The 23,363-nt window shown below is 44.3% G+C and overlaps 1 protein-coding gene across 6 annotated transcripts in view; it reads left to right on the top strand.

Moving 5' to 3' along the window:
• ACSL1 (acyl-CoA synthetase long chain family member 1) overlaps positions 1-23,363 on the top strand; it is a 65,016-nt gene extending 41,653 nt beyond the window's left edge. For 5 of the 6 annotated variants that reach the window (XM_027530196.1, XM_027530199.1, XM_027530194.1 and 2 more), the window contains exons 6-21: positions 622-721; positions 936-1,114; positions 3,783-3,815; positions 3,968-4,019; positions 4,917-4,990; positions 7,365-7,442; positions 9,712-9,846; positions 11,684-11,818; positions 12,667-12,762; positions 13,583-13,655; positions 16,488-16,576; positions 17,535-17,651; positions 19,111-19,254; positions 21,067-21,168; positions 21,300-21,371; positions 21,725-23,363. In XM_027530196.1, coding sequence (XP_027385997.1) covers positions 622-721; positions 936-1,114; positions 3,783-3,815; positions 3,968-4,019; positions 4,917-4,990; positions 7,365-7,442; positions 9,712-9,846; positions 11,684-11,818; positions 12,667-12,762; positions 13,583-13,655; positions 16,488-16,576; positions 17,535-17,651; positions 19,111-19,254; positions 21,067-21,168; positions 21,300-21,371; positions 21,725-21,865 — 1,620 coding nt within the window. In that variant the 3' untranslated portion in view covers positions 21,866-23,363. Of the gene's footprint in view, positions 1-621; positions 722-935; positions 1,115-3,782; positions 3,816-3,967; positions 4,020-4,916; positions 4,991-7,364; positions 7,443-7,511; positions 7,590-9,711; positions 9,847-11,683; positions 11,819-12,666; positions 12,763-13,582; positions 13,656-16,487; positions 16,577-17,534; positions 17,652-19,110; positions 19,255-21,066; positions 21,169-21,299; positions 21,372-21,724 lie in introns of all 6 variants that reach the window. The other variant, XM_027530195.1, reaches the window with a different exon arrangement.

Below are 23,363 nucleotides of genomic sequence, written 5' to 3'. Positions count from 1 at the left end.
GGCCTTCCTGCACACTGTGGCCAGATTGCTCTTCCTTGGACCTCCAGTCTCTGGGGCTCGGAGGAGCCCCAGAGGCAGTGTCTTGCCTGGTTCATAGAGCCAGGCTCCTCTGTGACCTCAGGCTGGCTCCAGCCCTCTGTCAAGCTTAGCCGGTCCCCACAGCCCTGCTGGGCCATCCCTGCCAGCCTCAGGGCTCACTGACATCCCTCCTCCCTGCTTGGACCTCGTGGTCCCTCTCCTGGAGTCCCCGTGCCTTTCTCTCCATCTGTCGAAATTGTGCTGCTCTTGCCAAGGGCAAGCTCGATTCCCTCCCCCTGCATGGAGGCCTGCTGTGGGCGCTCTCACCTCTGAGCTCATCACTTTATTGTGTTCTTCATCCTCCTTTCACATATTTGCCCCAAATCTTCAGGCAGATTGCACTTTCTTTTTTATCAGTAAGAACTGGGCAAGTGTTTTGTTCATTAGGAATCCCTCCAGTGCCTGACGCAGGGTAGTTGATACACAGATGTTAGTTTTGGTACATCCAGTGTTTCCACGTTGAGTCTCTAGAGTCTTGTTTTTCCTGGAGGGGTTCCATGGTGACCTCTCATATTCTCACCCCTACCTCTACTTTTTCTTTAGTGGGTGATCATTGAACAGGGATGCTTTACTTACTCGATGGTGATCGTTCCCCTCTACGACACCCTCGGAACTGAAGCCATCACCTACATCATCAACAAAGGTATGTCTGTGGTCTTTGGGAGCATCTTACCCTAGTTATTGGGTAGATACAGCAGCTACGTGTAATGATTACGTGATGGAATAGGAATTTTTTAATTTAAATGTACACTTACCCTCCTATTCAAAGAAGATAGTTCTTAAACCTGCTATCAGATGTTACAGTCAAGCTTTTAATATCCCAGAGCTGCTTCCTCACTGTGTCTCTTTACTTCCAGCCGAACTCTCTTTGGTTTTTGTGGACAAGCCAGAGAAGGCCAACCTCCTGTTAGAAGGTGTAGAAAATAAATTAATCCCATGCCTTAAAACTATTGTTCTCATGGACTCCTACGGCAGTGATCTGCTGGAACGAGGCAAGAAGTGTGGGGTGGAGATCATCAGCATGAAGGCCATGGAGGTGAGTCACTCTGCCCTGCCCACTTCCCTGAACAGTTCCTCCGAAGTCATTTTGGCTCAAATGTGGTGTCTCTCCAGTGTGATCACAAAGTCGCAACTCTCGCTGGTCCTGTAAAAGAGAACAGAAATCTGTCTCGTTACTGGAAAGAAGAATTTTGCACACATTCCCAGTGTTAACCCATCACATCCTGCTTAAGTGCTGTCATCTAGCAAGTTGCAGTGCTAACAAAGTCATTCTAGAGCACTGACGGAGAAGGCAATGGCACCCACTCCAGTACTATTGCCTGGAAAATCCCATGGATGGAGGAGCCTGCTGGGCTGCAGTCCATGGGGTCGCTAAGAGTCGGACATGACTGAGCGACTTCACTTTCACTTTTCCCTTTCATGCATTGGAGAAGGAAATGGCAGCCCACTCCAGTGTTCTTGCCTGGAGAATCCCAGGGATGGGGGAGCCTGGTGGGCTGACGTCTATGGGGTCGCACAGAGTCGGACACGACTGAAGTGACTTAGCAGCAGCAGAGCACTGACAAGTCCTGCTAATAAATGCTGGAAATGAGAATTTCAGATTCAAGCGGAGATTTAAGTCTGTATGTCCTCTTAAAGTATTTAAGCCTTTTACTTAACTGATTTGTCTCTAAAACAGAGTCAGACATAGAAATCTGCCTCCTTATTCTTTTTCCAAGGTTGCTTTTTTAGGCCTCTGGTGAATTTCTAGCATAGTTGCTTGTTTTGATTTATTTGCATTTTAAGATTCAGATTAATCACAGTTGTAAAGGTAAACCAGTCTAGGAAAATGAGTGGGTCCATATTTAAACTGGTTGTTCAACATTAGATCGTATTGGGTTGGCCAAAAAGTTCGTTTCGGTTTTTCGTAAGATCTTTCAGAAAAGCTTGAGTGAACGTTTTGGCCACCCAATACAAGAAGCTGATGAAGCTGGTTTCCCCGGTTGCTCTTGGGTTAAAGTTCCATCCACAACAGCAGGCAAGAGGAAGCTTCTGTTACATGCACATCGCGGGAAGTAATAGGTTCAATAGATAAATCATTCTCTTTCTGAAAATGTTATAAATATTTTTCCTGGAACTGTTACAAATAGGGTTTTGAATTTTATTTATAGTTCTCCTTCTACCAAGAATTTGAGCTCCAAGTAAGGATCTATAAAACCTTTTCTGGGGAATTTGGTAGGGAATCTGCCATTTGTTCTATTAGAGCATCTGCCACACATACATATACACAGAAACAACAGCATAGGACAGGAACCTGTAAGAGTTAGTAGGTGTGCAGAATTGTTAAATGGGGTTTTTAGCTAGTTTTTCGGCTAGTGTTCCCCCTTTTTTTTTTCACTTGTAATCCCATTTCAAGATAATGTAATTTCTTTTCCTCCCATTTTTCCTCATCCCCTTACCCTTCCCCAGACACATACACAGCCTTTTTTTTTTTTGTCTTTTTTTGATTGCTATATATGGTAAAGAATTAAAGATCTTAAGGAATATAGGAATTTTTAAAAGATGCATGGAAATTTGAATCTGATAAAAGATTATTTGGGGAAGAAATTGGAATTATCATTACTTTAGCTCTTAGTTGACTTCTAGTTGGATATCAGTGTCCCTATTTTTAATTAGTGGTCAATCATACACATAATTTAAAAGTGTGATTAGGGTTTAAAACTGTATACTAGGCAGCAACTCACTGAGCCCTGAGTGGAAGTGAAAGTGTTAGTTACTCAGTCGTGTTCGACTCTTTGTGACCCCATGGACTGTAGCCCTCCAGGGTTCTCTGTGCGTGGGGATTCTCCAGGCAAGAATACTGGAATGGGTTGCCATTTCCTACTCAGGTGAGCCCAGAGCCCACCCATCTAATTTCCACTTAATTCTAGGCACACTCATTTCCTATGGTCACTCAAGCTGTTTAATAGGAAAATAACATAAATCGTTCATTCAAAAAATAATAGGTATTAAGGTGGTCGTGGAGATACCTTCATGCAGTAACATCAGAATGAGCCCTGGGTATTAACAGAATTCTCCTTGAGATGCCACACCTCAGAATTTAATCTGTCGTTTTTAACCCTCATGGCCATTGGATGGGGTTCCTGGAGCTTCTGTCGTGGCCTGATCTGTAATCAGAGATGCCTAAGGCCTTTCTCCCCTCCATGTGGGGAACTGCAGATATTTGAGCCTTTCTAGAATGGTCAGCATTTAAATCTGGTGGAGGTTGGTTTCTGTCTCCAGACTGAAGATGTCAGTTTTGTAGAACCGGTGATCATGGATCAGTGCTGAGTTTTGGTTCTGGGAGAGTGCAGAACAGCTGTGGTTCTCTGATTACTGTGAAGAGCCGGGCTTTGTTAAAGGCCATGATAGGAATGGCAGTGGAGACTGGAATTACATGTAAGAGACTTCGATTCCTGTCCTTGGAATCGGTCCTGTTTCCAAGGCCAGTCCTAAGGCCATCGATATGGTTTTATATAAGAGAGAAAACAACCAGAAAACGGATTCTTAGAACAATGGGTAAGTATTTGGGTTCAGGTTAAATTGCTGTCGTTTATGTAATTTGAAATCTGTGCTGTCTTTGTGTCGGCTGTGAGTGAATCAATCCCACAGAAAAGTCAGCTTGAACTGACTTGATGTGACTTAAGTGTTTCCATTTCAAATTTTTTTTTTCTCTTCTTTTTAAGGACTTGGGAAGAGCCAACAGACAGAAGCCCAAGGTGAGTGCACCGTGTCTGACCCGGCCCCAGCCTCTGTCCAGCTTCTGTGTCTAATTAGTTCAGAGGCTAGTAAAAATATTGGGTGATAACAACTTAGAGTTTTCTATTCTATTCTGATTTGTACTGGCTTTTTTCTTTTTATTGTGCTGTAGCCTCCAGTACCTGAAGATCTTGCAGTAATTTGCTTCACCAGTGGAACTACAGGTCAGTTTTGAAAAGAAATTGTTTCTAAGTGGTACCTGGAAGTGTATATTTCCTGCTTCCTCTTGTGGATGACTTATTCGAATTGTAGATGGACTGGATGCAGAAGAGACAGAAGTATTCAAGCCTATCTTCCAGTAGCTTGATACAACATCCCCAGGATCTGAGTGTATCCTCACACATTTACATCACCCATCTATCTGGGACAAACGGTATCCATGGTTTCCAGAAATAAAATTCCTGGATTTTCGTCTCTTACTGCTACACGCACCCTCTAAGACTTGCCCATATTAGTAAAGATGGTTTAACACGTTATTGACCTGGGGATTTTTCCAGAAACTAACACCTGTGGCTGGCAATTTGTTATGTAAGTGAATGTTGAAATGTCTCCAGTCAATAACGTTCAGGTAAAGGAATGATGCTAAAGCTGAAACTCCAGTACTTTGGCCACCTCATGCGAAGAGTTGACTCATTGGAAAAGACTCTGATGCTGGGAGGGATTGGGGGCAGGAGGAGAAGGGACGACAGAGGATGAGATGGCTGGATGGCATCACTGACTCGATGGACGTGAGTCTCTGTGAACTCCAGGAGTTGGTGTTGGACAGGGAGGCCTGGCGTGCTGCAATTCAGGGGTCGCAAAGAGTCGGACACGACTGAGCGACTGATCTGATCTGATCTGAACAAAAGATGTATTAATGCGTCTCTGGTCAACAAGTTGTTAAGATAATTAGCTTCATTTAAAGGATTACAGGTTGCTCAGGAATTTGGTGCGACTCAGCTTTTGGCTTTCACAGTGTACCTCACATTAGAGGCATCGGGGTTTATGGGCTTCTCTCACGTCCGCCATTCTTGGATGGAGTTTCTGTCTTCTAACTTTATTTTGCTCATATGTGTCCCCAGGCAACCCCAAAGGAGCAATGATCACGCATCGAAATGTAGTGAGCGATTGTTCAGCATTTGTGAAAATGACAGAGGTAAACTTTTGGGAGAGGGCCATCTTTCCATGTATCCAGTGGTTGGCATCAGGCCTCAGGAATGAAGGTGGTCAAGGCCCCACCATCATGTTAGGCCCGGACTATATTTGAAACAGTACCTGAAATACAGATAAGGTCTGAGCTTTCACAAGGTCTGAGGTCACCTCCTCTCAAATAGTTTTTCACTGTGGACCTGATCCCCAACTCCTGCTGTGACCGTTAACATGAATTGACAAATCAAATTTATTACATTTTTTTATATAGTAAAACTTCATCTGGATACTGCCTTATAAATGTTTTTAGGAAAGGACAGAGAAAAACTGACTCTTTTGTGATTTTATCTCCTGTTTTAGTGTGCGGAAAATAATTAATTTCTTTAGGTGGACAAGGAAATGTTAAATGTTGCTGAAGGTGTTTAGAATTATTATTGTTTGCACTGTTTATTATGCTTAATTTGACTTCCACTTTATATGAAGGATTAAAGCCTTGAACTTTAGATCAAATAACTTTATAGTTATTTCTAATACTTTTAAAATTTGCTGTATAAGTGTCTTAGTCTGTGTGGGCAGCCATAACAAAATAGCACAGATTGGGTGGGGTGGCTTCAACAATAGACATATATTTTCTCACAGTACTTGAGGCGAGAAGTCCATGATCAAGGTGTCAGCAAATCTGGTTGGTTCTGGTGAAGGCTTTCTTCCTGGCTTGTAGCCAACTCCTCTCCATGCCTCCCTGCCCTCGCCTCTGTGTGCACATGGAGAGGTTTCTGGTGTCGCTTCCTGTCCTTAGAAGGACACCAGCCTGATTGGATCAGGGCCCCACCCTTATGACTTCATTGAACCCGAATGACCTTCCCTGTCTCCAGATACAGTCACATGGAGCAGGGTGGTTAGGGCTTTAAATATGACTTTGAGAAGGGTCCTTACAATCAGTCTATAGCACCAAAAATCTATTTCCAACTTGCTTTTTAAAAAAGTACGTATTGAATAATGTAATGAATACCTTTCCCTCGCATCCTTTGCACATTTTTTCATAATTTGCATTTGCAAATTATGTGCCTCTGGAGGGGTTCTCTAAGGTCTGCTTTTTGTGGTAGGAGCCTGTGCTTAATGGTTTTGGGGAATGCGTATCTTCAGCGACTGTGTAAGTGTATTCTTACACCTTCTTAGTCCTTCTGGTATATACTTTCTAAACAGAGTTCAACATTTAATACTTTACCAAAGTGAGATTTTAATTTCCTCATTGGCCTTCAAAGATAACTTAAAATGCATGAATCATTGAGGCAAATGATTACAGTTAATGTTAATGTGAACATTATCAGGGGGATTCTCAACTTTGTAAAACTTCTCATTATGCAAATGCACATTATTTGTTTAACCTAAATCAGAAAATTGAAGAGTATAGATGTTATTGAATCTGATTTCTCATTATGTAGCACTTTTCTACTGACAGGTACCAGTTGGGAAGCAGGAATAAAATTAATCTCAGATTATGGGATGATCAGACTACATCACGTGTGATTGCTTTATTATGAAGGATGGGCCCAGCCTTGGAGAGGGGAGAGCCCAACTCTAAGCTGGGCGCATCATCCCTAGGCAACTTGACAGAGCCTTTGTTTCTTAGTTGGTGGGGCAGCAGCTGCTGTTGGCAGCCCTTATTTGGGTCAGAATTCTCTATATTAATAGCAAGAACATTCCATGCACATCCCTCACTGTGCCTGACCCTAAGTTAAGCTCATTCTTAGCCATGAAATGGAAACCAGATGTTACTTGAGATGTAGACCTGTCGTGATCAGCATTTTATGGGAGAGCAAATTCCCTGGGGCCAGTTCAGAGCTTGCATTAAACACATTGGGATTTTTTTTTTAATGGGGTCGAGTAGGGCTTTAAGGTAAAAATGTTGATCAAACTAAAATGCTCAAAATACATTTGTACTGTAAATAAAAGGAACATGGAAATCTCCAAGTTTCTCTTCTTTTCTCCCCTTGTCCTTGACAACAAAAGATGCTGGTCTTTTGTTGGAGTGAAGCTTGTATTTCTTAAGGTGGAGCGGAGCTTGCTGGTCATCAAGCTCCTGTAGCTTTGAAAGTCTGGGTGGTTAGAGCACATGATATCTGGCCATCCCAACGTGGGCCACATTTTCCTAATTGTGACTCAAGTCCTGCATGGATTTACTTTGTCATTAGGAATGACCTCTACTCTATTTGAATAACTTATTAAAGTATTGCTTAGCATTTCCTTTTTCAATGAGAAATAATTGCAGATGTAACCTCATGCTGTTACTTCTTAGCCTTGAGATATTATGTGCTCTGAAATAAATGGAGAATTCCTGGAAATCCTAATGCTTTTCTGCCCGCTGGTGTCTTTGCTTGCAGAACACGTTCATTCCTACCTCAGATGACACTTTGATCTCTTTCTTGCCTCTGGCCCATATGTTTGAGAGAGTTGTAGAGGTAGGCATGGGGTTTTATTTTGCCTATGCGTACGTGTTTGTTTGTGTTCTAAGTCATTGTGTTTTACAGAAAGCACTTGTGTTGAATACCAGTGACATACACATTTCGTTTTTACCGCTTGCACACATGTATGAGCAGCTCATGCTGGTAAGTTCAAGTGTGTATACCATCTTCCCCGTAGGCAGTTCTTTGCTCAGCCCCCATTTTAGAAATAGAGCTAATTATTTAAGAGTATACTTTTTTTCTAGGTCCAGGTACTGAACTTTAATACTCATTTTAAAATTAGAAGCTCAAACTTTTGAAGGACACGAATATGAATTCAGAAAGATGAGATGTAAATGTAGAATTTTTATGAATAGCATCCCACAAAGCCTGGTGAGGCTTAAGTTCTGTAAGATGTCTCGGTCTCTTTTTTTTTTTTTTGGCCATGCTGAGCAACTTGTGGGATCTTAGGTCCCTGACCAGGGATCACACCTGTGGCCCCCTGCACTGGAAGCATGAAGCTCTAACCACCAGACTTCCAGGAAAGTCCCAGAAGTTTTATTTTTGACTATGCTTATCTATAAGGCAGAAGTTGACTTCAGATTCATTTTTTTTCACCAATATCCCAAGTGCCCTTGGCAAAGTGGATGACCTTCAGCCAAGTTCTCCTTGAGCTGCTCACACACAGCTGTGTGACTCACTTAAAAGCTGACCAAGAACCATCTGTTTTTCCTTCTTGGACAGTTTTGCTTTGTATGCTTATGGGAGAAACAGTGAGCACTGCTCATTCGTTTAATGTCTATTCATGAAGCACCAGCTGTGTTTCAGGCACTGGACAGGTACTGGGGGATGAGGGGCTGATAAGGACTCTGCGCTTTGACCAGCTGCTGCCCTGGAGGATTTATTTCTCCCAAAGGACCAAGGATCTGCCAGCCGACACTTCTGTTTCCTGCACGCCTCGGGAGACCTTGCACGTGTACAGAGTGATCACAAATGTGTTGACAGTGGACTGTAGTTACCTCCCTAGTTTTCACAGAGCCCAGGAGTCAGTTCACACTGAACAAAGCCTCTGAGCTTTAATTTTTAAACAATGAACCACGGTGTACCATTCTAAAGTGGTTTCTGCTTTTAAGCCTGAGGTCTTTTGTACTTCCGTTGCATCATCCCTTGAATCTCTTTTTCCTTTTAAAATTTAAAACAGGCAGACTCTGTGTCAAGTGCCTGTGACCTGCCAGTGCAGCTTGCATCAGATAGGAGGAAATTCAGGCACTAGGTTATAACCGAAGGCAGACTGCTCTGTGCAGTCTCAACTGCAGTGTATTCTGACAACTCAGATTTTTTTTTAGTTGGATGAAAACAGGAAAAATGAAACTTTAAAAGGCTTAGACTGGGGCTTCTCTGGTGGCTCAGTGGTAAAGAATTCGCCTGCCAATGCAGGAGACATGGGTTCGATCCCTAATCTGGGAAGATCCCACGTGCCGTGGAGCAGCTAAGCCCGTGCCCTATGACTACTGAGCCTGTGCTCTAGAGCCCGGGAGTCACAACTACTGAGCCCACATGCCTGAACTACTGAAGCCATGCGCTCTAGAGTCTGTGCTCATAACAAGAGAAGCCACTGCACTGAGAAACCCAAGCACCGCAACTAGAGAAAAGCCCCCACTCACGACAGCTAGAGGAAAGCTGCACAGTAGCGAAGACACAGCACAGCCCTAAATAAATAAACATTATTTAAAAAGCTTGGACTGTAGGCAAGTAGCTAAGTTTTTATTATGGGATAAATTAGACCTAAATTTTCTGGAAGGTTAAAAATAACTTGGATTATCTGATACCATGTCCTTCCTTTGGCAGATACTGATCCTGAAGCTAAAACTGCAGAACCTCTAAGATCATCACTAAAAGCCACATTCCCTAGTTGCTGATTAGCTAGCTCCTCTATCTTCAGGATGATCAAGACTAGTGCAATAGCCCCCTGTTGTACAAGGACCCTAAAACACGAGAATGTTGTTTCATTTTATTTTATTTTTGGCCATGCCACATGGCATGTGGGATCTTAGTTCCCTGACCAGGGATCCAGCCTGCAGCCCCTGCATTGGAAGCTCAGGGTCTTAACCACTGGACCGCCAGGGGAATCCCAAGAATGTTGTTTCGAAAGCTCCCTACATTTAGGAACCTTATGATTTCTGGAAACTGGGCTGAAATGCTAAAACCAAAGCTTTGTGTGTCTGTGTGTGTTGCGTAACCCCCACTGCAATGATGACACATTAGATATTTCTGTTTGCCTCTCTAGTGTGTGATGCTCTGTCATGGAGCTAAAATAGGATTTTTCCAAGGAGATATCAGGCTGCTTATGGATGATCTCAAGGCCCTTCAACCCACCATCTTCCCCGTGGTCCCCAGACTGCTGAACCGGATGTTTGACCGAGTAAGTGCCAGGGGCAGAGTGTGGGATCTCGAACCCCAAATTCTCTGCGAACGTGGCTGCTGCTCTTAGACTTGTGGGACTAAGAGAAAGCACTGTGAGCGTATCTTATACATCAGAAGGCACAATACAGATGTGAGGTGGAGATTGCTTTATTTTCACAATAAACTCTTGGAGCCTCCGTTTTCTCACCTTGACAATGGACTGTTACCTCCTCCTCCATCTCATAAAGTTGCTAATTACATCACATTCAAATAATAGCTATCAAATGATTTTATTGGGCTTCCCAGGTGGCTCAGACAGTAAAGAAGAGTCTGCCTGCAACACTGGAGACCCAGATTTGATCCCTGGATCAGGAAGATCCCCTGGAGGAGAAAACGGCAACCCACTCCAGTAATCTTGCCTGGAGAATCCCATGGAGGGAAGAGCCTGGCGGGCTACAGTCTATGGGGTCTCAAAAGAGTCAGACATGAGTGAGCAACTGATGCCTCCACTTTCATAGTGCTGTCTAGGGTAAAAAGAGTGTGGAAAAGCTGGCTTAAAACTCAACAAACAAAAATGAAAATAATAAATATGAAATGATTTTATAAATTGTAAAGTTCCACCATGTACAAAAATGCTAGCTACTTACTAGCCACAGTGGGAGACGTGACCAAGCCAAGCCCGGGACGAAGAGAAGGTGGTGGGCAGTTGACCACAGGCCCACAGCCAGGGCAGGACCCCGTGTGATGGGAGCAGTCTCCACGGTGAATTTGCACGAGGTAGTTTTAACCCTCTTCATGTTGAAGCATGGCTTCTGTCATCTATGAGAACCTTCTCATTTTTTTACATTTTTGTTTTCCTGCCAGCTAATACTCCCCCGTTTCCATGGGAGACCTTAAGGTTTTAGCTTCTGTTAATCTTTTGTGGCTGTGATTGTTTAGTTACTCTGTTGGGTCTGACTCTGCGACCCTATGGACTGTAGCCCGCCAGGCTCCCCTGTCCATGGGATTTCCCAGGTAAGAATACTGGAGTGGGTTGCCATTTCCTCCTCCAGGGGATCTTCCCAACCCAGGTGTTGAACCCACGTCACCTGCATTGCAGACATATTCTTCTTTCTCATTTTTTTAATGGTTCTTTTTTTAAAGAAAATTGTAAGGCAGCCTTATTAAGATATAATTCACATTATATATGATTCACCCATTTAAATGTTTTTAGTGCAATTCAAAGGTTTTTAGTACATTCACAGAGTTCTGCAACTATCATTAAAGTCCATTTTAGAACATTTGTATCACTTCAGAAAGAATGTGGTATCATCCTGACCCCACTACCTCCCTCTACCCCATAAAATGAATCTACTTCCTGAACCTATAAATTTCCCTATTCTGGATTTTGATATGAGTGGGCTCACGGAATATTCTTTTGTGACTGGCTTCTTCCACTTAAGTATGCTTTCCAGGGGCATATGTGTTATAGCCTGCATCCATACTTTGTTCCTTTTAATGGCCAAATAATATTCCACTGCATGGATGCAACATGTTTTATTTATCTGTCCAGCCATTGATGGTCAGTGGGGTGTTTCCTCTTTTAGGCTGTTATGAATAATGCTGCTGTGAACATCCACAGGCAAGGGGCTCTATGTACATGTGTTTTCATTCTCTTACGTGTGTGCCCAGGAGCAGAATTGCTGGGTCATGACTAACTCTGTGTTTTCTAAAGCAGCTGAACCATGTTACATCCCTGCCAGCAAGGCGTGAAGGTTCCAGTTTCTCCACATCTTCACCAACACTCGTTGTTACCTGACGTTTTAATTCTTGCCATTCTACTCATCAGGAAACCTTCTCATCTCTTGACTCACTAGATTTTCGGACAAGCAAACACTACGCTGAAGCGATGGCTGTTGGACTTTGCCTCCAAGAGGAAAGAGGCTGAACTTCGCAGTGGCATCATTAGAAACAACAGCCTCTGGGATAAACTGATCTTCCACAAAATACAGGTAGCACGTTGACTCTCAGCTGTTGCTTGTCATCTAAACTAATGTGGCTTTCAAACTTTCTGGGAGGGCTCTTTTTTTTTTAATTGAAGAATAGTTGATGTACAATTTTATATAAGTGACAGGCATACAATATAGTGATTCACAATTTTTAAAGATGATGTTCCATTTATTGTTATTATAAAATAGTGGCTATATCCCCCCCAATATATCCTTGTGCAATATATCCTTGTAGCTTATTTTATACCTAGTTGTTTGTACCTCTTAGTCCCCTACCCCTTTATTGTGTGAGAGCTCTTTTTAAAAGAGAAGGTCAGTGAGAAAGAGAATTTCTGGCACATCTCTTAAAACTAAGGACAAAGCCATTAGCAAAACCTCAGTGTCCAAGAAAACTCTGAACAGTGTTTCGCTATCCAGGGCAGAAAAGGGATCAGGTAGCATAGCCTTTCTGATTCTCCATTTTGTTTTACTTTTCTGGAACTCTTGAGGTTATTTTTTTAGACATGAGTGATAAAAAAAAAATATGGAATAACAGTGTGTTCCCCAAAATCTGATGGTTGCCACAAACCCACGACACTGTTGTTCTAATTCCTTAAAACACCTGTGAGTGTAGAGGTGTTGCTTTGCTGTCCACAGCCGCTGAGAGCGAGTGGCGTGGTTTGGGGCGGAACCAAACTCTTTGGGTGTCCCTCTTGGAGCGCCTGTGTGTGCTCGTGCGGAGTGAGTTCTGTGCAGCCCGCCGACCAGGAGCTGGTGGGCTAGGGCATCAGGGTTCCCAGGAGGAATCTTGGAGAAGACCACCGCTCTCCAGCCACTTACCCTCACCTTCTCCCCTCTTCCTGCCTTGCAAGTCGAGCCTGGGAGGAAAAGTGAGGCTGATGATCACAGGAGCAGCGCCTGTGTCTGCCACCGTGCTCACCTTCCTGAGGGCTGCGCTGGGCTGCCAGGTGAGGGGCTCCCTGCCACTCGGGCTCTCAGACTGACTCACACCCACACGGCCGCTTTCCAAAAGGTTGTCTTCTTCTCCTGCGTGTGCCCCTTCTTTTCTTCGGATGTGTTATTCCTGGGCGGCTTGGGGAAAGAAGCACACGCACAGCTTGGAGATCCTGCAGTTCCAGATCAGTGCAGTAAGGCCAGTGTCACAGTAAAGCGAGTCTCCTGAACTTTTTGGTTTCCCAGTAGATATAAAAGCCCTGTCTACACCAGACTGTAGTCTAGTAAGTGTGCAGTAGCATTATGTCCAAAAAACAAGGCATTGTATATACCTTAATTTAAAAACACTTCATTGCTAGAAAACGCTAACCATCTTCTGACATCACAGCGTTGCCACCAACCTTCAATTTGTAAGACATGCAATCTCTGGTGCGCCTGCATGTATCTTTCACCTCTGGCAGAGTATGTGTTGTGTTCACCGTAGGGTAATTTTCACTGGGGTAAGGCACAAAAGATGCCTTTAGATCAGGCGTGAGGGCGTGGGGATGGGTCATAAACCACTCAGAGACCCTGGCTTACATGGGGGGAGCATCAGAGACTGGGTGACAAGTAGCCGTGAGCCCGCGGAGTGAGTGAGTCCCCAGGTGGATCCTGCGAAGTGTGACCTGTTGCGGTATTGTCTTCTGTGTGTGTGAGCATGCTCACGCTGTAATAAAGCGTGTTGTAACGTCTGGGCTGAGGTTTCTAATCCAGCTAGAGGAACTTAGTTACTGAGCACTTGCAGTGGAAATGTGACTGTCCCCTCTCTTTCTGTCCCTTTGCCTGGGGACCCAGTTCTACGAAGGCTACGGACAGACCGAGTGCACCGCTGGCTGCTGCCTGACTGTTGCTGGAGACTGGACCGCAGGTACAGGGGGCGGGACTTTGCTCACGAGGATCTTACTCTTCACATCAAAATTGTTGGAACTGGGTTAACCAACTTAAACAAGTGCTGTGTCTCCGATTATTTGGCCTTGGGGCCAACAATCCTGTGAGCCCAGGAGCCCTGTGGATGGTGTCTCCCAGGGCACAGTGGTGATTTGGAGGTTCTGACTCGTCAGGTTGGGTGGAGCTCACATCTGAAGACGGTGCCCTTTATTCTAGGTTCAGAGTGCTTGGCCCACCAGAGCTTTCTGGGAATTGACTGGGGCCTGATTACTTGCTGGTGAATTTTATTGGCATTTCCACTGTGTGCAGGCAGAAATAAACACAAGTCCTTTTTCCAAAAAAAAAAAGAATAGTGAATGATAAACACAAATACCTGTTCTGGATGGGGTTCTGTGCTAGGCACTGAGGGACACAGATTACGTGCATTTCATCCCAACAACATGCCTGTGAGGTCAGCCTTGCCAGCTCTGGGAGGACACAGTTGATTGTTGACTAAGAAGCTTGTCCATAAAGTCTAAGAATTTATATAGCTTTATGCTTCAGAGCCAGGATCCCAGCCCACGTCTGACCACAAGACTTGTATGCCTCCCCTGTCCCATACCAGCAGTGTACCCTACACCCTGATCAATAGATTCCCTGATACATTTGCCGTTTTACATGTTTGAATATCTAATGACACAGATTCTAATATCAGGCTGTCTCTGGGAACATCATTCTGTTGCAGTTGGCACTGACAGTTTATAAACCTTTTTCACAGTACTTATTTTTTAATCCCTGGTGCCTTACCAGCTAGAGAATTTGGAATAGTGACCACTTTAAGCTGAAATGATCAACACATCAGAAGAATGATTTGTGACACTCTTAAAACTAAATCTGATTTCTGTTATTTTTGTTTTGGGAAAATAGCCCAGTCCTAGCACCCTTTGGTTAGGACTGGAAAAGGTCAGTTTTCATTCCAATCCCAAAGAAAGGCAATGCCAAAGAATGCTCAAACTACCACACAGTTGCACTCATCTCACATGCTAGTAAAGTAATGCTCAAAATTCTCCAAGCCAGGCTTCAGCAATATGTGAACTGTGAACTTCCAGATGTTCAAGCTGGTTTTAGAAAAGGCAGAGGAACCAGAGATCAAATTGCCAACATCCGCTGGATCATGGAAAAAGCAAGAGAGTTCCAGAAAAACATCTATTTCTGCCTTATTGACTATGCCAAAGCCTTTGACTGTGTGGATCACAATAAACTGTGGAAAATTCTTCAAGAGATGGGACTACCAGACCACCTGACCTGCCTCTTGAGAAACCTATATGCAGATCAGGAAGCAACAGTTAGAACTGGACGTGGAACAACAGAATGGTTCCAAACAGGAAAAGGAGTATGTCAAGGCTGTATATTGTCACCCTGCTTATTTAACTTCTATGCAGAGTACATCATCTGAAATGCTGGGCTGCAAGAAGCACAAGCTGCAATTAAGATTGCCGGGAGAAATATCAATAACCTCAGATATGCAGATGACACCACCCTTAAGGCAGAAAGTAAAGAAGAACTAAAGAGCCTCTTGATGAAGGTCAAAGAGGAGAGTGAAAAAGTTGGCTTAAAGCTCAACATTCAGAAAACGAAGATCATGGCATCCGGTCCCATCACTTCATGGGAAATAGATGGGGAAACAGTGGAAACACTATTAGACTTTTATTTTTCTGGGCTCCAGAATCACTGCAGATGGTGATTGCAGCCATGAAATTAAAAGACGCTTCTTGGAAGGAAAGTTATGACCAACCTAGATAGCATATTCAAAAGCAGAGACATTACTTTGCCAACAAAGGTCTGTCTAGTCAAGGCTATGGTTTTTCCCGTGGTCATGTATGGATGTGAGAGTTGGACTGTGAAGAAAACTGAGCACCGAAGAATTGATGCTTTTGAACTGAGGTGTTGGAGAAGACTTGAGAGTCCCTTGGACTGCATGGAGATCCAACCAGTCCATTCTAAAGGAGATCAGTCCTGGGTGTTCTTTGGAAGGACTGATGCTAAAGCTGAAACTCCAATACTTTGGCCACCTCATGCGAAGAGCTGACTCTTTGGAAAAGATTCTGAGGCTGGGAGGGATTGGGGGCAGGAGGAGAAGGGGGCAACAGAGGATGAGATGGCTGGCTGGCATCACCGACTCGATGGACATGAGTTTGGGTGAACTTCGGGAGTTGGTGATGGACAGGGAGGCCTGGCGTGCTGCGGTTCATGGGGTCGCAAAGAGTCAGACACGACTGAGTGACTGAACTGAACTGAACTGAGCACCCTTTGGCAAGAGAGTGAAGTGAGCTATGAAAAGAAGCCTTGTCCTATCTTGATGAATTTACATATAAGATATGTTCTTTCATAATCTAGGGGAAAGGCCATATTGGTCAGAACCGTCTGACCGATCACTGTTTATTCTCATAGAGAACGCAGACGTTAATTACATCTGTATGAGGGAGAGCAGGGCCATCAGATCATAGGAACCACATAAGAGTTTTAAAAAACCCACTTCCAGGTATTCAAAGAAACCCTGAAAATCAGCAGCCAAATCATTTACACTTTGAAAAGTACTTTGGAGCATCACACTTAGGAAAGGTCCCCGAGAGACTTTTGAATGTTTCTCTCTCTTTTCTGGGAATAAACTCTCAATTAATTTGCCAGGAGGAGACAGGCTGTGTTTGCCAAGCCAGAGGTTTGCACCAGCTCTTCTCAGCATGAGAACAGGGCTTATTGGAGATCAAAGCAATCTGGCCTAAGGATATCGGTCATCACATTAGGAGTGATCATTCTGTTATTTGATACACAGGCCATGTTGGTCCCCCAATGCCTTGCAGCATTATCAAGCTTGTTGATGTGGAAGAAATGAATTACCTGGCTGCCAAGGGCGAGGGCGAGGTGAGTAAAACCCCCGCAGTCACCCCCTCAGGGCAATCGCCTCGGTAACCAGCCACTTCTCAGCACCGCGGCAGGTGAAGCCACTGAGCTTGGTATTGCTGCTGATCCTGCAGTCACACAGGCTTCTTTGTGAAGCTGCATATGTCTAAGTCTCAGGGGGTGGGGGCATGTGGGGCACCAGCACCACCTTCTGCCGCCAGCACGATGGGGCTGAGGGCCCAGGAGGGCAGAAAGGCTTCAGGGCCCAAAGCCCCTGGCCCCAGCTTCCTGTCTGCTGACTGCCCTCAGTGCCTGAGTGACCGCCGGCTAGTGGAAGGAGTGCCCAATTGCTGTGTGACTTCATCCCCTTTGGGGCTTTCTGGCAGCTTGGAGCCAGAACCTAGGGTGATTGTGAGCCCTAGAATCTGTAGCTGAAGACACTCAGGAAGGAAGTGGGGGCATTGGAGGTACCAGCACGTCAGGCTCTGGTGGCTCCCTCTGGATCCTAGCTAAAGGTTCAGAGTCTGGCTAAAGGTTGAGGGAGACACACACACACACACACACACACACATACATGCACAGTTTTCTCTGGAGAAGTCCCAGTCAGTGCTCTTAACAGATCATCTTTTTTTTCCCCTCCCGTCTTACTGAGATAGAATTGACACCAGCCCTGTGTAAGTGTAAGGTGATTTGACTCACATGTATCGTGAAATGATCACGGCCGTGGGTTTCGTAGCCATCCACCATTTCATACCGCTAACAAAAAGAACAGTGATATTTTTTCCCCCTTGTGATGAGAACTCTGAAGATCTCCTTTCTTAACAACTTGAAAACATCCCACGCAGCCACGCTAAGCACAGTCGCCGTGCTGTACGTGACATTCCCAGTCCTTACTTATCTTATAACTGGATGTTTGCACCTTTCACCTACTTCTTCCAATTTGCATGGCCACACCTCCCTTGCCCTCTTTTTCCTTCAGGTATGTGTGAAAGGGTCAAATGTTTTTCAAGGCTACTTGAAAGACCCAGTGAAAACAGCAGAAGCTCTGGATAAAGACGGCTGGTTGCACACAGGGGACATTGGCAAGTGGTTACCCGTAAGTGGTCCCCTCCCTTGTCGGGAAGACGAGCCCCAACAGGGCCACGGCGCCCTGACTCTCCCGCCTCTTTCTCCCTCGCATCCTCTCCCGCAGGAAACAGGCTTACGCTTAGCATCCTCCTGTAGCATTTTCACTATAACTGCTGCACACAGGTTTTGTTTTGATACCTGACATCCTTTCTGGTTGCTGCTCCTGGTTTGAAACCCAGAAACACTGCGACTGGCTTGTTTCACACTTCCCATTTCAGTGCTGTGCCTTGAAGTTGAGGCCTTGGTTCATTTCAGGGCGAGGGGAGAGGGCACTGTATTTAAGCTGCTGGGAATGGATGACAGGCCAGAATTTGTGAACACACACATTTCTTAGCATCGTCATCTCAGTAAAAACAGGGTAAGTGTTTAAAGGTTAAGGCCAAGCCCTTTGAGTGTAGCCTCAGAACTGTTTACCATGGAGAAATTCAGAGTCCATCTCGGGAGTCAAGACGCTGTTGCAAGAAGCAGACCCATAGGTGTCACAACTTTTGCTGTTGTGGTGACAGCTATTGCTTTTTAAAGTCATTACTGATTTTCATTGCAAACACTCCAATGGCTAGTTTAATTATTATTGTGTAATTGTTCAAGTCTTACAGATTTAAGGTGCTTAATTTTTTTTTTTTTTTTGCCTGAAAAAATATCCCCACCCCAAATTAATTCAGATTTCAGAATACCCAGGCTATTTAGAAATAAATCAAGTCCCTCTTTCCAGACTCAGGAGGGATTAAGTATCCGTTCTAATTCTGACTCTGGCTCTGAGGAGTGCATCTCCTAATCCTAATCTCCATGGACCTTAGTCCGCTCCTGTTGGAAACGGAGAACTGTTGCAGGCTGAGAGGCAGGCATTTCCAGCAGATGACTCTGGGAAGTGAGCAAGTGACCTGGGGTGGGAATGGGGCTTTGGGTTACCAGAGGTGGGGAGGCAGGCACCACTGGCGTTTTCGAGTCTGGCCCAGAGATTCTCACGTCCCCACAGTCATCACCCAGAGAGCCGGGAGCAGGGACAGAGGGCCGTGAGCTGGCCCTCTGCAGCCCCTGCTCCACACCGAGCACTGTGGGGAGGATGAGCGCATCTCTCCTCGAGAGCACCTTGACCCTGTCTTGGGCCCCTGTGACACAGAGTAAAGCTCGCCAAGCTGAAGGGAGCAAGCAGGGTGCTCTAGTTGGCTGAGAGGAGGAAGTGGAGTGAAAGGGACTCCTTCATCCCTTCTCTGTCTCACTACTCAGCCTGGGGAGGTTATGTAATCTCTGTCAGCCTCAGTTTGTCTCTCTGTAAAATGGGTTAATAGCCGACCCCTGCCAGACCTTATTAGGATTAAGTAATAGTGCACAGGAAATGCTCAGTACCCTGAGTGGCCACTGCTGTGGGGGAAACAGCCCCTGGGACCTGCTCACAGCCCACACCTCCCCTCCGCACCCCCAAACAGAATGGCACCTTGAAGATCATCGACAGGAAGAAGCACATATTTAAACTGGCACAGGGGGAGTACATAGCTCCCGAGAAGATCGAAAACATCTACCAGCGGAGTGAACCTATCGCTCAGGTGTTTGTCCACGGAGAGAGCTTGCAGGTATGTGCTGCCCGAGCCAGGAGCTCTGTGGCCGGCGGGACACATGGATGCCTATAGCCGGTTCATATTCATTGCAAAAAGCATCACAATATTATAAGACGTCCAGGTACCTTCAGTGTAATGGGAAGTTTGCCACATGTGTGAACTGGCTTTCTGACTCTCTGACTTTGATGCCTGACTTGCTAGAACATAATCAACACGTTATTGGGTTTTGTTGCTTGGCGTTTCTTTTCTTTTTTTCTGTTTTCTCCCCCCATCTATTTTGTAACTAGAAATTTGTGCCTCTTATTCTTGGCAGTTCTTAGTCTGCTGTACCAAGGGAAGTGGCATAAAAATACTGGGGGATAGGTAAAAATAAGCTTCTAATTTAATTATGAGGAGAAATATTGATATATGGGTTATAAGAAAGCTTAGCATTTTCAGACATATTAAACCTAACTTATTTATGGTATACCTTCTGCATCATTCTTGAGCAAATGATGGTTTGGAAGCCAGCATATCTTAAGGTTGAAAACCAATGTATTGCAATGGAATCTCATTTGCCAAAATTCTGGACAGATGGTGGAAAGGAAGAGAATGGGTTCTAGTTTTCTGAGGGTTAACATTTCTACAAATCAGAGGGGACACATGTATGCCTAGAGCTGGTTCATATTCATTGCAAAAAGCATCACAATATTATAAAGTAATTATCCTCCCATTTAAATAAATTTAAAAATATTTCTACAAATCTTGAAATTTTCAAATAATTGTGGCAGAATATTTTCCTATAAGAAAATACACCTTTTTTTCTTTGAGAATGCACTGCATCTTCTTAGACCTGGAATCTTACTATGCCTTTGATTTTTATTTCATTTCATTGTCACTCAGTTGTAAAGAATGAGATGCTAGAGTTCTTTTTTTGTTTGTTTGTTATAGTTCTTTTTCTTTTTTTTAATTTTATTTTATTTTTAAACTTTACAAAATTGTATTGGTTTTGCCAAATATCAAAATGAATCCACCACAGGTATACATGTGTTCCCCATCCTGAACCCTCCTCCCTGCTCCCTCCCCATACCCTCCCTCTGGGTCGTCCCAGTGCACCAGCCCCAAGCATCCAGTATCGTGCATCGAACCTGGACTGGCGACTCGTTCCATATATGATATTATACGTATTTCAATGCCATTCTCCCAAATCATCCCACCCTCTCCCTCTCCCACAGAGTCCAAAAGACTGTTCTATACATCAGTGTCTCTTTTGCTGTCTCGTATACAGGGTTATTGTTACCAACTTTCTAAATTCCATATATATGCGTTAGTATACTGTATTGGTGTTTTTCTTTCTGGCTTACTTCACTCTGTATAATAAGCTCCAGTTTCATCCACCTCATTAGAACTGATTCAAATGTATTCTTTTTAACGGCTGAGTAATACTCCATTGTGTATATGCTAGAGTTCTTTTTCAAGTGAACCTGTATATATTTTCTTTTTGTCTTTTTATAAAGCTTTATCTGATATCTATCCCATTATTTGCATATTTGACCCTATTTTATTTTTTAAAGTATATATAAAAATAAGTAAAAACTAGGGTTTTATTAGATTTTGATTTCCACTGGTTCTTTGAAAACATGTATTGCAAAGTTCCCAATACTGTCTGTATTTCAGAGGCAGGAGTTGTTAACCTGGGCCCTGTGGACACTAGGGCTGTTACCATGCTCTCAAGAGAGGGTCTCTAACTCCCAGTTTCTCCCAGGGGCCACGAAGCAGATAATAAGGAACTACAATTTTAGAACATTGGGAACAAACTGTGTAATAACTCACTTGTCTCTGTTAAAGGCATTTCTCATAGCAATCGTGGTGCCGGACGTTGAGACACTAGGTACCTGGGCCCAGAAGAGAGGCATTGTGGGCTCCTTTGAAGAACTGTGCAGAAACAAGGTAGGTTCCAAAGTGTGCAGCAGTCCTCCTGAGCTTCCCTTTGCGTTAAGTGCAAAGTGCAGGGACCCCTGCCCCCCGTGCCCCCTGAACCCACCAAGGGAATAAGGATCTTGTTTTTCTTACCTTATTAGGATGTCAAAAAAGGTATTCTAGAAGACATGGTGAGGCTCGGGAAGGAGTCGGGCCTAAAACCATTTGAACAGGTAAGACTCACATCCAAGTGTATGAATTCCCAAAAAATGAGTTTTTGACTTGAGGATGTTTTTTGTGAATAGGTTCTAGAAGAGGATGAGGTGATGTAAAGACATCATGCGGAAGAGAGAGTGGTGTGCTTTGGCTGGGGAGGGATTTCTGTAACCAGGGGGGTGTATCCTCTTCCTGGGGGGACAGGCTGTGGTCCTGATTCTGTCCTGATGTCAGGCCACTCCCTGCCCTATGTTGAGATGGTACAGCTGGGCCTGGCCTGTGAAGCTGGCTGGAATGGCCCAGAAGGGTCTTTATCCCTTCAGAGGCATCTGTCCTCCTTGCCTCCTTTGACTTCCTGGTCTCTTTACAGGTCAAAGGCATCTATCTCCACCCTGAACTCTTCTCTATCGACAATGGCCTTCTGACCCCAACCATGAAGGCTAAAAGGCCAGAGCTTCGGAATTATTTCAGGTCACAGATCGATGAGCTTTACTCCACCATCAAAGTCTAACGCGAGGGAGGAAGCGGAGGGGAGTTTGACAATGGCAGGAAGGGAGGGAGCATCTTTGGGTGCCTCGCGTGTCCAGATTCTCGTCATAGGAGCCTGGAGGGAATGGAACACTGCCTTACAGCCACCTCGAGTTGCAGACCGTGTCCACGGTGATCCATGATTTCCAAAACGAGCCTTAAAATATCGTAGAGGGGAAACTGCAAACGTGCTAAGTTCTTTACCAATTCCTCAGTTACAAAGGCGGGTGAACACTTTGTCTCCCCCATCTGCTAACCAAAGGGTTAGGACTTTGCTCTTTCTGAGATGTCTGCTACACACTGCAAATTCTGCAGATTTCTGCTGCTCAAAGAGTCCCGTGCACTGGAGGGAACCACCGTTCCTACAAGCAAGACCTGTCTCACCTGCAGGAGGTCGCAAGAGGACCAGAGGGTTTTTTTTTTTTTTTTTAATCCCTGTTACCCTCCCTTCCCTGTGTCACACTCACTCTCACGAGCCTTCTGATTAACCCCTGTCCTTCCTGTCGGAGCAGAGATTCTCAGTGAAGCAAAGGGCAGACCCAGCTCAGAACAATGCAGGTATTGAATCCTGGATGGACGGCCACTCACCAGAGAGGATGGATTCTGGTGCCCATAGAGCAGAATATTCTCCAACCCTCTTCTCCAGACCCAATTTCCTGATTTCCTCCATCTGTCGCCTCCCAGGGGTTATTTAAAAAAAAAAATCTGCCTTAGACTCTGCAGTGACAACAAGCATTTCAACAAGGAAACAGTTAGCTGGATCAACCATGCTCAACTGTGACGCCTGAATAACTGTCCACTTTACCTTCGAGGAACTGGTCACTCTGTCTCTGATGGATTTTAATGTGGTTTTCATATCGAAAGAGTATGTTGTGATCAAGTGGCTTTCCCACCCCCCACCCCCACCCAGAATATAAACTCTCAGGCAAGGCATGTCTTTAAAAATATTAAGGAGGTAGATACACTTGGGTACTTATTGAAATGGATGGTGATAAATAAATGCTCTTCTGTCGTAATGCTACTTGATTTCTATGAAATATATTTGACAAGCCAAAATTCTAGGACATAGGAATCTGGAAAACTCATTTCCTGGGATTACATTCTCAAGGGTTTTTTTGTTTGGTTTTGTTTTAAGTTAATTTGGGAAATTAGCCGCATTTCACTTTTACTGCAAGTCTTTGCTACATGTGACTGAACTTAGTTTTCATTTGTACACCGAAAGCAGTTGTTCTGGGATAGAGGAGTACCTGTATTATACAAGCACAATGGGGTTTGCCCTAAAGAGCTGTCGTTGTTATAACACTATTTGGTAGCCTAACTTCATACGTGTACTCTTAATTGCCCAAGAAGTCAGTAATTTGTCACATCGGGGTTTTGAATGTTTGCTTTAAGTGTTGGCTCTTTCTATGTTTTATAAACCAAAACAGAATTTCCAAAAACAGTGAAGGAAACCAAAATAAATATTTCTGCATTTCAAGCGA

Source organism: Bos indicus x Bos taurus, chromosome 27, assembly GCF_003369695.1.
Source record: "Bos indicus x Bos taurus breed Angus x Brahman F1 hybrid chromosome 27, Bos_hybrid_MaternalHap_v2.0, whole genome shotgun sequence".
In the NCBI taxonomy this organism is placed as follows: Eukaryota; Metazoa; Chordata; class Mammalia; order Artiodactyla; family Bovidae; genus Bos; species Bos indicus x Bos taurus.
The sequence above is the reverse complement of the archived record's forward strand: the minus strand, read 5'-3'. Positions and strand labels throughout refer to the sequence as shown.